This window comes from Brachycentrus maculatus, unplaced genomic scaffold (assembly GCF_059751285.1).
Source record: "Brachycentrus maculatus isolate JH-2025_06_01 unplaced genomic scaffold, ASM5975128v1 h1tg001151l, whole genome shotgun sequence".
NCBI lineage: Eukaryota > Metazoa > Arthropoda > Insecta > Trichoptera > Brachycentridae > Brachycentrus > Brachycentrus maculatus.
In genome coordinates, this window is record NW_028281843.1 from 53,225 (window position 1) to 70,000 (window position 16,776).

General features: G+C 30.1%; 1 protein-coding gene across 1 annotated transcript in view; it reads right to left on the reverse strand.

The window, feature by feature from the left end:
- Positions 1 to 16,776, reverse strand: part of LOC148299438 (uncharacterized) — a gene marked incomplete at its 3' end in the record, with an annotated part of 86,733 nt that overhangs the window by 37,198 nt on the left and 32,759 nt on the right. Inside the window, exon 3 of the mRNA XM_088276090.1 lies at positions 12,857 to 13,029. Within this exon, the coding sequence (XP_088132216.1) occupies positions 12,857 to 13,029 (173 nt within the window). The remainder of the gene's footprint in view (positions 1 to 12,856; positions 13,030 to 16,776) is intronic.

The following is a 16,776-nucleotide window of genomic DNA, read 5'->3' on the forward strand; positions in this document are numbered from 1 at the left end:
TACGTAGATATGTACATACCAACTTGAACAAGGTTTTCGTATGAATCATCTAGGTTCAGGGGTGAAGAACCTGCGGCCTATTGGCTACTCCGAAACGGCCTTTTGACTTGTGTCAATTAAAAAAACAGAATATCTTTATAAAGTAGAACTTCTCTTTTGATTCGTCACCTTTAATATTAGGGAAATATGGTAGATGGTTGAAATTCGAAAAAGGTCAGATTTTAATTAAACATAGAAAAACACGGATTCACAGTAAAATAAACAATATCTGAACCCAAAAATGACTATAATTTGTTCTCTGTATAAAAAAAAACATTGCAATAAACCGCAATGCTTTTAATCTAGAAAACACAACATACAGTCATGTATATGTACTACATAAAAAAATAAATAGTTTCCCTACGTTTGTCTTCGCAAAATTCGAAAAGTAGTTGATGGATTATAAAATATACATATGTACGACGTTTTTTCAACAGTAAAAATTTGATTTGATTCGAAAACGTGTATTTTTTTCATAAAAGATCTTTTTCAATTGCGTTTTAATTAATTAACATTGTGAATTCAAAACGTTGGTTTAAAACGGAGTGTTAAGGTTTTCATCACTCTAGCCTAATGTTAAATCAGATAACTGAATGTAGTATTAAGGATGAACGCTGTTGAAATGCGCTCCCTCAGACGAATGTGTGGAAAATCATTGTATCACAGAATTAAAAACGACGATATAAGAAAGGAATGTAAGGCTGAACGAGGAATAATTGAAAAGATTAGGAAGAGTTCTTTGCGGTGGTATGGACATGTGGAGCGAATGGATAACGAGAGAATGACTAAGAAAATATATGTGGCGAATGTGAGAAGGAAAACAGAACGTGGACGACCGAAAAAGACTTGGCACGATCAGATCAACCAGAACCTAAAATCTGGCGGTGTCAAAAGTCTGCGTAATTGGAGGGCATGTATGACTAGATGTATGGATGTGAAGGAGGCGAGGAGTGTATGTCGGGACAGAAGAGTGTGGCGTTCCATCCTCTCTGCCTACCCCTGCGGGGAAACAGCGTGATGGTAGTAGTAGTAGTAGTAGTATTAAGGAATGAAAAGATTGCCCACCCCAAATATTTAAAAAAAAATTAAGATATTGGTTTCAACGAATAGTACCGCTAAAATACAGTTTCAATAGGCGTTTTATTTTCATTTCTGAAAAATATCTGATTCTTATTATACACATTTAACTTTTAAGAAAACCGAAAAGGTTTATTTTTTAAACAAAGCATCAAACAGTGGAAGTGTTAGGATCAGACAACGAACCCAATTTAAAATATAATCTGGAACACCAAAAAGCACAGGCCACAAAAAAAACAGTTCTTGAATAGCTGAAGACGGTAAAAACATTTTTTTGTCTACGGACCCCAAAACACCAATTAAAACGAGCCTTGTATTCAGTGCTCAGCACGTGCATCAAACGACGTAATAAACGCGGCCCATGTTCGCGCCGATAGTGTTCAAAAACGGTACAAATTTTGGCGGGCCCATAAATCTGCAAACTCGCCACGTGTTGTCTATGGTCTAGCGTCTACCCCTTCTGTGGGCGGGTGTCTATGGTTAGTCGTTTTGCGGGGTGGAAAAGTTTCAATATGGCTGTTGAAACTCTAACCATTATTATTTCACGTTGGTTTCGTAACATCATTATTAGAACTGTCAACGAGAGGAGAGTAATAAAACGTATATTTAACAAAAAAATAATTTAAAATAAATATTTAATTGCTATAATATAAAAGCGATGGTCGTTATAATTATTTTTTTTCTTAAAATAGTTTGATTTTCCAAGAAACGAAAAAGGTATTTCTAATTTTTGCTCAGAAAACATGATTTTTCAGTCATAATTTTCAGATTTTTTATAGTAACATCTTCATAATGTAGAGGTTACCGCGTTTGGCAACCATACTAGAAGTTCTGGGTTCGATTTTCAGGGAATTTTTTTTCACTCAATATTGATTTTATATGTTCTGTACTGGGTACCTGGAGAGTAAATTAATAATCATTTCTTTAATGTTTTCTGCAGATACTTTGTGGCACATTTTATAAACATTATAAAATAAATTAACTTTGTTTTCACCACTTTTTTTCAATTATACAATTTAACTTACCGGTATCGACAAGAACCTTGTCATCATCGGGGTTTGTTTTGATTAAAAAAACATTAAAATACTCTCACCAAATACTTCCACACACTCCGTAAAAATCCTAAATGTTATTTTTATTTTTCATTGCATAGCAACCCCAAATAACAACTAATGGAATCACCCAAAAAACAGTATGAAGTTGTGCACGCATACGTAAAGTGGAGAACACACAAAAACCTACGGTGCAGAAATAATAAAAAAAATAGGTTGGTTAAATTGTATAAAAAAAGTGGTGAAAACAAAGTTAATTAATTGTATAAAATTAATGATCAATTTAACATTGCGTCAATCCATGGAGACCTTTGCACCATTGGGGGCGTGTGGGGGTAAGATAAACAATTTGGACACGTGTTTCTATTTTCTAAAAATTTGTACCGTAAGTTTTGTGATATAACATATGGTAGTAAATCAATCACATAATATTTCGTATAAAACGTGATATATTTCAAATATTCTTATTGTTGTGTATAAAAATAACATTAATTATTAAAATTGCAATTATTGAATAATTGTTTATATCTATATCTTGAAAGAAACACATTTTGAAGGAAAACATCATGTGTTGGAAATGAGCTACATATGAATACTTAAAAGCACGCCATTATTGCTGAAACTTCCAACGTCACAATCTATTTCATATCTGGTACGAATTTCATTGGACAGTGGCGCCATCTGCTAAGGTGATAAACCACCAAACGTAGTAAGGAATTGAAAATGTCGCAGACGCAGCTCGTTCAAAATGAAATCTACAAAAGTGGAATTTCTCGAGGTGAAGAGACCTCTTAATGACGTATAAAGTATAAAGCTTTTATGAAATCACTCAACCGAATTCCGCTTCAAGAATCTCTTAATACCCTCAATTCGGAACATCAAAGCAGATTTTCATATCATTGTCTTTCGAGTTAATGATGCCGACACATCGCTGAAAGCAAAACAGCTAATTCCAAAACGCCGGGAGTAAGTAATCATTCGTTATTCGATAGTCAACCATAATATTTCGACACCATTAACTCGACACAAATTTTGAATAGTTATAATCTAAAACGGGTGCGGTATACCAAAATAATATTATTCATAATGTACATTTCACGATGTAGCATGAAAACAGAGAAAAATAAAACGAGCCAAATTAAATCAGAATATTTAAGGAGTTTATTCCGAATCGGATTCGTACTTAAAATACAGAATAAATATTTACATCTCCATAAAATTTTCTTTATTGTAAAGATAGAGAGAAAAGAATTTGGAGTGGAATCATTACTTCGTGGAACGTAAACCACGATTTTTTTACTTTAAGATTTTAAAATAATAAAGAATCTGAAGTAATTTATTCCGAATACTATACAAAATACTGATAATTTATTATACATATATATATATATATATATATATATATATATATATATATATATATATATATATATATATATATATATATATATATATATATATATTTATATATATATATATAAATATATATATATATATATATATATATATATATATATATAATATATATATATATATATATATATATATATATATATATATATATATATATATATATATATATATATATATATATATATATATATATATATATCAGCGTGATACGATAAGTATTATTAAACAGGATGAAACATGAATTATGTACTCCGAAAAGTAGATAGGGAAAAAACGAGGTAAAAAAATCTTTCTTCTTTCTTTTTCCATATTGAAAAAATATATACTTAAATACAAAGGTGTTATTTTGTTCGACAATTATATAAAACCAATCTTCAGTGATGAAAAAAGCTTATTGAAATATTTAGCTTATTTTTTTTTTTTTACTGTAGTAAATTAATATTATTACAGTAAAAAAACGTAGAAACAACAAATATATTGACATATTCTTCTTTAATTAGGAAAACAAACATAAAACGAAATGTATTTTCGAAGTTTCGAGGACCATTATTGTACCAGAAATGATATCCGCACCCTTCAAAGTTATGGTGCATAAAAAGCGTGCACTAACAAGACTCGTTACATTGACAAATAACTCCATTTTTCATACTAACAACCTTTATTATTCGACGTAGTTATCTCTTCATATTTCCAAATTCCGCAAACCCTTCGAAACCGCCCAGTTGGACCATTTGTAATAATTTGTTTTGCATATGAAAAGCTCAAATGGTAGCCGTGATTTCGCTCGGACTACAAAGTGTTAATAAAAGCATTTACGTTTTCATTGCCATCTGAATTGCCAATTATGTTCGACGGTAATATCTCGTGAATGGATGCCTTATTTATGCGAGATTTTTATTGACGTCGTACATTGTTTATTACAGTCATGGAGCTATGGATTAATAAAATCAAAAAGGATTCGAGGATGTAAATTAATTCATCGTTGGATAGACGTATTTCATAATGCTAATTAAAATGCCGTTATTTCCTACTTGTAGAATATTATAATTCAAAATTAAAATAAAATATTATTAATCACACACGCAAAAGGCTTTTGCCGAAGGCTATATGAAAGTATTGTTAATTGAAGACTTACTTTTAAAATACCACTATTTCTACCACTATTCATATGCCTAAACCATCTAAACACGCTTTCTTAATTTTATTCATACAGCTTATCTCATCCTTGCATTATTTTCTTATATCACCATTCGAACATCTATCACGTAACACAATCAACATATTGTTTTTATTTAATACAAAAAACTATTATTATAAGTAATATTGTATTAACGAAAATAACAATTCTAATTCCAAAATGCAACACCAAGCAATTTCAGCAAAACTTCAAATATCTATATATATTTGGCAATCAAACATTTCAATAAACTCCCTAAAGAAATAAAAAAAAAATACATGATATAAAAATACTTAAGAAAAAAATTAAAGCTCTATACATTTAAATCTTGAAAAAATATACAAAAAAAAACTATTATATCTTTTATTATATAACATTAAACCACGAGTGTAAGTCCCTCTCCAAGCACAAGAGCACAGTCTCTTTTTTGGAGAGGCACAGCGAATCGAAATATAAAAGTTCTCCATATGTATAAATGATTCAAATGTATTATGTTATAAATAAAAATGTAAATATATTAATTGAATAAAAAAAAAAGTTAGTATTTTTCTTGCGTTTATTCTACAACGACACGAAGGCGGACGCATTCTTAGCTGTTTGATTTTTGCTTAGATAAAATAATGCCAACATAACGAAAAAATAGTCTTACGCAGAGTAAGGTTTAGTTTAACATAAATAGAAGATCCCCATAAATTCAAATAATACTTGAAAGAGAAATTAATTTAATGTGCAATCAAAATTATAAATCATGGATTCAATATCACTATCAAATTTCGAAGTTTTGAAATGACATTAAATTTTATATTGAAACACGTATTACGACAGATTTTAATAAAAACTAATATTAAAGTAAACACACATTTAATTAAAAAAAATCTTACGTGGTTGTCAATCATGGCTAGAAAGGTGAATGTTACACTGTGTATAAGGTGATCACTTAAACCAGGCAATGATAGGTTGTAAAGCCTGCAAATGCCTAGACTTCTAAATATTTTTTACATCTATATATGAGATATCAATAAAAAATCTTGATTCAAATAGTTTTGTGAACTCATAAATCGTATACGGTGTTTAAAAATGATGCGGAATGCATCGAAACACGTATCACAATAGATTTTAAGAAATAGTTGTTTTTACTAATAAAACTTAAATATTATAGAAAAAAAGAAAGATTTTACTACAAAGTGACTGCCAAACCAATCAATATATTTTTTAAAAATTTAATATTTAAAAAAAAATAGATAAACCTGTAAAGCTTTGAATTTTTAAACTGCAAATTGGAGAGTAAAGATATAAAAGGAAAATGTGAAAAATGCATAATTTTTTTTTGTATCTCATGTCTTATTTGCTTGTTGTACGTATACAAACTGTTATATTGTGTGATTATATATATATTTAAAAATATTTTTTAATGTAATATTGAGGAGTTTGAACATTCAGGAGATCTGTTTTGATGCAGTGCCTAGAATGGTCAGGCCTACAAAACAGTACATAATATTACTTCTACAAGTTGCATAAAAAAATCCACAAAAGAAAGTCACGTCCAAATAAGGTATTTCTCTTTTTCGTTGAAGTCTTGTTCGGGAAGGCACAAGGGGAAATCCCGAAAGTTGAATTGAAATGTCAAGTGGTTCAGAGGACAAGGGTCGCCTTAATAGTCCACAAAGAACGTCAATTCTCCTCTTCTATGTTACAAAACCTGCAAAGGATACGAGAGACAGTGGCTATAACAATAACTAGGGGTTCTTTAGTATTTTGTAAGATTCTTTTACGGATCCTAATACCCGAGAAAATATGATATATTTATCACTTCAATTATGAAAATTACATTAGGTTATTCAAAGTTAAAAAAGGAGAATACATTTTAAAAGGATACGTATTTCTTTAAGTGAAGCATGGAGTCAGCGAAGGAAGTATGAAAGTAAAGGACAAAATAAAATGTGATGCAGAATGCTGTTCATCGTCGAGTTCTTTAAAATCAGTTTGAGAAGTATACACTATACAGTACACACTACCAAGCAAAGGGTAGTAATTCCAAATGCCGTACAGAATTCATAAGTCTATACATTCTACATATGTATGGGATCTGTATTTTGGTATTCACAAATGTCGCGATTATTTGATTCTATATTTTTATAATTTTTTTCACTTCTTACCATTCGATAACTCTTTTCTTTTCAAAACCATATATTGATATTGAATGACTATTATTTCTAAGAAACAATACAAAAACGGTGTTATAAGCGAAAAATCCAATAACATTAAATGTTACCTGGGTTTAAAGAAAATTAAGTTGTGGAGCATTGATTATCCCGCCTTAATCGCGTGATTTATGTGCTGTCGTTACATCGTAACCAATCAAAATTAAAATTGTACAATATTCAGATACAAACACAAGATAAAAAAGCTATAAAAGGAATAAAAGCTTGCTATAATTCCCAATACAATTTTTATATTCGCCGTAAAACACAGTATAATTTACATAATAAACTTACATCTACATCTTCTTTTTTTTGCTATATTTTATTCTTGCTGTTTACTTTGAACTCATTTAACATTTGTGAAATTTTGTAATTGGAATGTTACAATTACCTGTTTTATTTGTTATTCATTATTGTAAATGTATTTATGTTAATGTTCTGTTAAAATTTTAAATAAATAAATAAATAATGTCAAAAAATTTCAGAAAATATAGAATACACCAACCGCAAAAAAACCAATAAGTTTCAGTTAATTTATTCAAGCCGTAAACGTGCGAGGTGTAGTCGTTCCAGGGTCGCAGGAGGGTTCCTGGAAGGAATTGAAATTCAATTGGAGTAACTGGGAACATAAAAGATCACTCAGGACTTACTAGCCACTTTGCACCCCTAATCTTTTACTAGAAACACACGATTTGGTTGCGAATCCAAGGCTTTACGCAAATAGAGACACAAGGTACTGGTTCCGAATACCGTCTTATTTTAGATAAGTTTTATATGCATTGGTTTCGTCTCACAAATATACAAATAGCGTAATCCAAAATATTATTATTCAATAAAAATATTGTTTTGAAATTTCGGAACAACGTTGCATTAGGACACTCGCGTGTTTCAATCTATATATATAAATAAAAATGTATTAGTTCGTTTGTTCAAAATCTCGAATCGCCTACTACTAAACATCTTTTCATTTGAAAGTTTGACACAACGTTGCATTTACAGGTAAAAACACTTGTGACAGGTATTTTTACTCATGACAGTAAAAAACATATTTGAAAAGAAGATTTTGAAAGCAATGGCAGCGCCATCTATTTAATGTAACAGCAACTCACGCAATACTAAATAAAGCTCACGGTGGACAGAGTTTTTTCTGACAGCTGCTGTCTCTTAGCATTTTCAATATTTTCGATCACATTATAGTTCCATAGATTTTTAATAATTTAATTGGTTCACAAGCATTTTATGATATTTTTTTAATTTTATTTCCATTGAACTAGACCGAGAAATAGAAACGCGTGGCTAGGTATAGCTAGTATAAATTATAATGAGTGCGATGATAGGAGTCAATACCACGCAGGGGCGGTAATTGGCAGCCTTACCTTGCAAGGATTATTCGAAATTCCTCCTTGGATGAATTTTTAACTAACCGCTTTTAGATTTAAGCGTGAAAAACTCTTCTGAAATCGATCCCGGAAATTTTAACACAAATGTTAAATAGATATCGGCTCCCAGGGATTTAATATTTAATTCCGTATCTCTTCCTAATCCCCCAAGAGTGGTTTGAAAGGAAAATTGGGACAAGATTCAATAAGGAATATCGAAAAGTTCACGATGGTATTATTCGATTTTTTTAGTACATAAAAGAGACTCAAATGTTATAGAGCTTCCTTTATATACCAGTTATTATATTGTACTTAAATAAATAAATTATGTAATATATAACATAATATAGAAAATAAAAATATTTTGTGTCCGAATTTCGGTTCACGGTTTTAGCTCCACATAGGAATTATTTATATATTTTTCATATCTCAACATATATGAAGAAATTGGTTAAAACATAAGTTTAATAATAATTGAAGATGATGTTTCACAGTTAAATTTAATCCTAGTATATTAAATAATATACTATTCTCAATATTATTAATATTTAAAGCATTTACTTTGTGGTTAGTCATTTTTACTTATTTATTTTTTTACAAAAATGTTAATAAAATTAGTATATAACCACTCACCGAGATTTTTACGTCTACCGGTTTCGAGACGTACCCGTCTCTTCGTCAGGACAATCACTAACACAGCATGCAAACAATACTACCCTTCACCACCATAGCACCATTTACACACTCAAAACTACACAAATTGTCTAACACATGCGATTTTTGGTCGACCCGAAATAATATACGTCCGCCTCCGTAGTGTAATGGTCAGCACGCTCGGCTACCGTTCTGGAGGTCCCGGGTTCGATTCCCAAGGGGGGTAAAATAAATATAAGTGATTTTTTCACTGTCATATTTATTCAATATTACAACATTTTGAGTGTGTCAAAATACTTGTTCGCAAAATCTGGATATTACCCTGGACTGGTACCTGAAGCGGAGGGCTTATCACCTTTCCTTCATGTGTAAACGATCAAGATAACACTGCGTTTATATGACGCAGTGCCCTATGCACCATTGGGGTGCGGATAAGTGTTTTATTATTATTATTGTTATATATATATATAATAATTCGAGAAGAATTTTACATACCTTTCATAAAGGTCTTTGCTAGATATAAACAAATAAAAAATCTAACTAAACTCTACTGTAGACGGCGCCGAAAACTAGCATGTGCAAGATGATGTCAATTAAAGTATAATTACAACTTACCTGCGAAAATATAACATTAAATTGAAATGTTTGTTATTATTAAAATATTTGTGTATACGAGTGTAATAAGAACCCAAATATTTATCTTCCCAGTGATGAAAAAAAAGGCCGAATTTAAAAAGTTAACATTGCAAAAAAAGTAGTGAAATTTAACATTTACGTCAGGCATAAGTCGCTCATTCCTTTCAACAACGTCATAAATCAAAAATCGTCGATTTTCAGTTGTGCATGTCTTCGGAATGCCCAGAAAACGTACTATATCCCAGCAAAAGCGGCATATTTCTAACTCAATATTTACCCGCTACAGGGAAGAAAGTGTTGTTTTTGCATTTTGAAGAAAATGTATTTATTTTAAGGTACTTATTTTTTTAAAATATATATAATATTTTTCAAATGGAGAAAAAACCTTCAGGTTTAGCCTAAAAAGATCTGTTGCACAGTAAAAAGTTCAATAAGTGGCTTGATATTTATTTTTAATACATTGTATTATATTTTTAAACTTTAAAAACGTTGTCCGGAAAAATCAAGTTTTTTGATTTATGACGTTCTTGAAAGGAGTGAGCGAAGTGTCAATATTTATCACAATTTGTTAAAAAAAAAACCTTGATCTTTTAGACTTTTCTTTTCGTAAAAAACACGAAATTTTGCCTCATTTGATTATGACGAGTAGAATATGATGTGAACGAAACCCGATTAGATGCTGAAATATGTCAATTTGTCAATATTTATAGAATGTCGCAACATTTTTACGTACAAAGATGAATCACTTGTAAAAGACCGCCATTGAGTTTGTTTGTATAAACACGACGAGTTTCGAGAACAAATGAAAATACAGTTTATATTTTCACCCGTTAATGACAGCATCTATTGTAGTTCTCGAAACTAGTATTGTTTACATTAAGAAACTCAAAAGTGGTCTTATGCAAGCGCTTTATTTAAATATTAAAATAATTATGTTATACCACAAAGTTAATGCCAAATCGATTAATTACATCGCAACTTTATTCATTTTTTAAATTTAATCATATAAAACAAAATAATAAGAAGAGGAAAATGAGAGTACAATTTAACACGTTTATTGCCACGGCAAATTTCAGAATGCCGGTCTAAAAAGCCAGTTATTTAAAAATATTATTTTACTTTTTGATTTTGAATATTTGTTTTATATAATTATATTTTCTGTCCATTTATTAATAAATTTTCCATTCATGTAAGCCAGCCTTGATTTTTTATTCTCTTCCCAGAAGCCATCTTTCCATATTTGCACTGATGTATTGCGAATTGAATCGTAGCTGCACGAATTTGCCAAGTAATCACAGTACGAGATAACTCGCAGTCTGCGTCCTAGCAAAGAACGCAAGCTACGAGTAATCTAGTAGTTGGCAGTCAATGTGTTTATAGTTTCCTAGTACGTTGTTTTTATAATTTTTGTCTTTAAAAAGAGGGGAAGAAATAACTACCCAACACTTAACACTGAGGGCGGTGGTTGATCTGCATGTGGAGTATATTCGAGTTGTAAAGACGTTCCGGTTTGTAATTAATTTCTCCTTAATTCGGATGTAGACGCTCGTATTTCATAACCGGATGTGGAAGCTACCGGTAATAAATGGCCGACCCAAAGAGTACTTACTTACGATACTGTAAGGCTTGAAATCACCTAGTAAGTTAAGAGCAGTTATGTTGTCATCCAAATTTTTGTTCAGAACTACTTAGTAAATTTCCTGAAACGTAAGTTGGTAATTTTCTTATAAGCGTTTCTGTAAAAAAAACTTTGTGGTTGTTGTATTTTTCCATCTTTGGTATCCCACTTTATCCTTTACCTCACTGATCCAACATTTTTTTTCATATTTAGGCTAAGTTTCATTAGGCAATGTATGATAATATAAATCCACAGAAACACGTGTCACAATAAATTTTAATAAATAACTGTTAAATACAACTACTGTGTGCTAAATCACTATGTTATACCAAGAACCGAATATATTTATGAAAAAGCGTAAAAAATAACTTATTTTAAACTTTATAAAATTAAATAACTTTGTTATAACCACTTTTTTATTAATACAATTTAACCAACCGGTTTCGACAAGAACCTTGTCATTATCAGGGTTTATTTTAATTAAAAAACATTAGAATACTCTCACCAAAAAACTTCCACACATTCTGTAAAAAATAGGATTTTTACGGAGTGTGTAAAAGTTTTTTGGTGAGAGTATTTTAATATTTTTGAATTAAAATAAACCCTGATGATGACAAGGTTCTTGTCGAAACCGGTAGGTTAATTGTATTAATAAAAAAGTGGTGATGGCAAAATTATTTAATATTAGAAAGTTTATAAAATGTGCCACAAAATCTTTCAAGAAAGCTTATTTTAAGATTATCTTTATTTAACAAAAACAATAATTTGTTGTGCCGTTTTTCTTCGACATTGTTTTAATTTTTTTTTAAAATTGCAATTGATTTCCGATAAAAACCAAGTTGGTACCACAATTCAGAGTCCTTTACAAAGAGTTGTGATAAATGATGGTAGTTTGGTTCCATCCAGTTCCAGTCAGGTGACGGAATAAGTAAAACGAGCTTAAAAGCTCCGATCATTTAGTTTGACGCGGCCGAACAACGTGGGATGAATATTAAATGATTACTTTCCCGGGAAAACGGCCAACTTTAAACAAAATTGTAACTTGGCCGCCTATTTCATACAATATAGGATTTCAGTTATGATAAAATGAAATTTTCTGATATGAAAAATAATACATTCTAGTAAAAATTCTAAAAAAATTTTTTGCTGCAATATTGGTTGGAGGAGAGGATATTTTCTAAATTAATTAAGTTTTAGCATTTTCATCTACCGTACTGAAGGTCCCAGATTCAATTCGAAAGGATGGAGGGGGGTTAAAAGAAATATTAGTGACTTTTCACTTTTTTATTTATTTTTATACTACAATGGACTAGTAATATACAACTTAATAGACCCTAAAAATCAGTGTTTGATTGAATTATTTAAAATATAACTTATGAAGTTCTACAAATTTAACGCAAAACCAATAAATACTTATTTTATTTTTACCTACATATTTTTACTCATTTTTTATATTTTATATTTACCTTTCATTTATTTTATTCAAATAAGTGTTTATAAATAATATATATTTTTAACATCTGCTGTTTTTTAAAGCCGCTTTTCAGGGACTAATTCAATGAACCGCTAAATCACAAATTCGAGATAAAATAATTTTTAAAGAAGCTCACCTGATGGCCATACTCTTGGCTTTAAGGTGGTGCCAGCGTTGGTTCATCTCCTCCAAGCGACGCTGCAGCATCACGGCGTCTTCCTGGGAGGCCAGCGAGCCCAAAAGCTTGCGGCCGGTTCCGTTGAGAGACGTAAACACATCTCGGTGGGTCTCGATCTCTGATTGCAGGTCCTGAAAAAAGAAAAAAGAAGAAAATGTTTAAAAAAAAAAAAATAAAAGGCAAATCAAAGATGCTTTTTTTTCAGTTTTGACGGTTTTGAAATGGTAATCAAAAAATGAAAAATCTTAAAAATCTGTCACAAGTAAAAATGTCAGTGAGGAATTTTCACAACATAGAACATTGATCAATTTCTAGATTGCTAAAAATGAGGTCATTTTTATCGTGTATAAGAAATATTGAAACAATAGCTTAGTAATATTTTTCAAAAATATATAGACGAGAAGTGTTTGTGCGTGTTTTTTTCGAATGATTTTTATCTTAGAATAGAACCACTTGTTTGCGATTGATTTTTAAAACATGGAAAATTTATCAATTTCTAGTAATTCTATTGTAAATACAATGCGAATATGTTACAATGTGTATGAATTTTGAAATAATGAAGTTAGAAAACATTAATAAATAAACGGATGTAAAAGCGGTGAAGATATATTTACCGGCATGACGGGTTAAAACAATGCTATATAAAAGTGAAATATATAAAACGGTACTAGCAATCAACGCAGTAAACCCACTGTTTTTATGAAAAGTTTCTGATTATTTCAATGATAAGAATAAAAGTTACGAGTATACGCTTGGGCCTTTTTAACACGTTTTCTAACTTTCTATTATTTCGAATGCGTAAATGGAGCCAATTTAATATAGAAACCCTCACCGTGTTGTAAAGACAATAAATAAAGGAAAAACGGTCAGTGTTTGGGATCAGATCCCTATTTTTTCAAAATGAGATTTAATCTCAACCGTCGTAATCCGAGGCTGACTTGGTTATCACAAATCTCTCGGAGTTCAGTTCTGTCCTATGAAAAGAATCCATTTAGAAAATTCCATTGAAAATTACGTGGACAAGCAGTTGAATTGTTTGCTTTGTTGAACTGCGTATATTTCCTTCACAAGTACAAAAAAGATAAGGAAAAAAATCCAGGAAGAAACCATGGTATTATAAATAAAATAATGATAATTAAATTTACACTGAATTTTGGCATTTGAATATAGTACAAACCAACAAGTTCAAATTAACGTTCCTATAGTTAGGACGAGAAAACGATTACAAATATATTTTATAATTATATTTATTGTATTATTGTACCATTTTCAAATACTAACCATCGCTTAGTCAAGCTGTGAATGTGGAATGAATTTTTCAAATACCATTTTCAAATACTAAACATCGCTTAGTCAAGCTGTGAATGTGGAAAACAAGCTGGAATGAATTTTTAATAATAATCTTTAAAATATTGTAAAATTTATATACAGTTTTCGTAAAAAAATCACCTCAATGGCGTTTTAAAATTAAGAGTAATTTCAACATTTAAATCAACATACGTTATTATCATTAAATTCATAATTTTATTATTAGTATAAAAACACGTTTCCAAAACACGTGGTCCAAATCATCATGCCATTTCATAATGTTAATGCCAAATCAATATGTAAGTTTTTTTTTAAATTCAGTAGTAGAAAGTTTAACAAAACTACCTTTTTCAACTAAATATAAATAAAACTAATGTAATTTTCATAATTTTTCATATGGATTTCAGAAAAAAAAACATTTCAATCTGTTCGTATTTTCATAGTCCATAAAATAATTTATTTGAAGTAGTAAATAATATGTTTTTTTGGGAAAAAATCTTATTTTTCAACGCGGTAATATGTGACAAATTATCTGAATAAACCAATTATTTACAGAAGGTAAACTTATTGCCTAATGATTTTTTACAGACAATATAATGTTCAGGTCGGCATAGTTACTACTTTACGTAGTACCAAAATGTAACGTGTCCTTCCAGCAATTTGTTTTTATGATCAATGATTCACCTTTACATGGTGTGTGAGATAACAATAAGGTGAGATAACAATGCCAATACACTAAAAATGCCAACATACAATAATGTATTGAAGAAATATACTGTCAGTTTAGATTTAGCGGAGGGCTAATCACCTTTCCTCATGTCTTTACGATCAAGATAACACTGCGTTTAAATGATGCAGTGCCCTATGCACCATTAAGTGCAGATAAGGGTTTGAATTAGACTTAGACCAAGGATATTATCACTTAACTTAAAATGAGTCGAAAATAACAATAAACGAGTCAACCTTATTTTTGAATAAGTATTCAAATTTATCCAATGTAAGCAAGATATAAATTTAAACGATACTTAAAGTAACATATACGAGTATATTATAAGTGTTAAAAGCGAGAGGAGGAACACATTTTAAAAATACATATATTTTTGTATCCTGGGAGATGAAATTCTGATCCTTCCAGGGCTTACAACCTGGCATTTGGCTGGCTTAAGTGATCACTTCATTTATTGAACTAATTGAACATCCTTTGTGAGTGGAGGAAAAAATGGAGATTCATCAAAATATCGTGTGCAAACAGCGAAAACTGGTCACGTCAATACTTGTAATTTTAAAATAGAGGTTTTAGAAGAGACTAGAGGTTTTGATGACATGTTTCTCAAATTCAGCTACAATACTACCCTAATATTCAAGAATAAGGGTCACCATATTTGTTTTTGCATTTTCATGCATAATTAAGAATTTAAGCAATGCGTATTTTAAATAAAAGACATTGTATTGATGTTAAAATATACATATTAAATTTCTGCAAACAATATACGAGTTTTCATTCAAAATAAATCACAAGGATCATATTAAATGACATGTTTGATGCAACTTAATTGCAATTAAAAGAATTAAATAATATTAGTTATAATATATTGCTAACATTCCTCCTTTGTGAAAAATTCTTGAAAATCGAAAAGTAAATGCCGCTTAAAATGCCCAAAAGATATTCATGATTCGAAGTATGTAGGTGTTAGAAATGTTACATTTTCATGAAATAACGAATAATATGGAAAAACTCAACAGTTTGATGGATATTCTCCCACGTGATGAATATTCCAAGTCGAAACAAAGCAATTCAAAAGTCAGAATTACCTCGAATATCGAAATGCCAGAAGCGAACTTATTTCAATCAGCAGATGAAATATACCGTACGCTGTTTATAATATATCCCCAGTAGGAGTTGCTAACCAAGCAATTTCTGTTGGAATAGTTTTGTATGAAAAATCGCTTGAAAGTAGATCGCGTGTGTATGATAATATTTTGTAAAGATATACGAAGAATACTCTAGCATGTTAAAACATATTTATAAAATTATTTAATAAATAAGAAGATATTATGTTTAAAGAAATACGATGATATTAAACACACCTGAAAAATACCAAATTACACGAACGAGTACAAAGAAACTCATCGAAAACTAAATTATGGGGAAAATTAGTTATCATATTTTGATATTTTGTTTCAAATATGTAAAATATTTTTATGTCTCCTCTCTAACATGATGGTAGACACATTTGGCTGGCATTAGATCACAGGTCTATAAATAAGTTATAATAATAACTTATTTTAGTAAATAAATAAGTTATTATATATCAAAAGCCTGCTTCTACAAATACCATGAGTTATTGGCCATACATATGAAAAATAATATAATACAGTACCTAGACTAAAAACAAATATACATAATACTCATTGGATTGTAGCCATTGGCAGGAATTAAACCATTGACGCCAGTTTTGCAGTCGAGGATCTATCCAATTACGCAACGACCCATACCAAATTACCCTATAGTGGAACTTGAAGCGCATAATTGCCATAATACTTCAAGTAATTGACGATCAAGTTACATA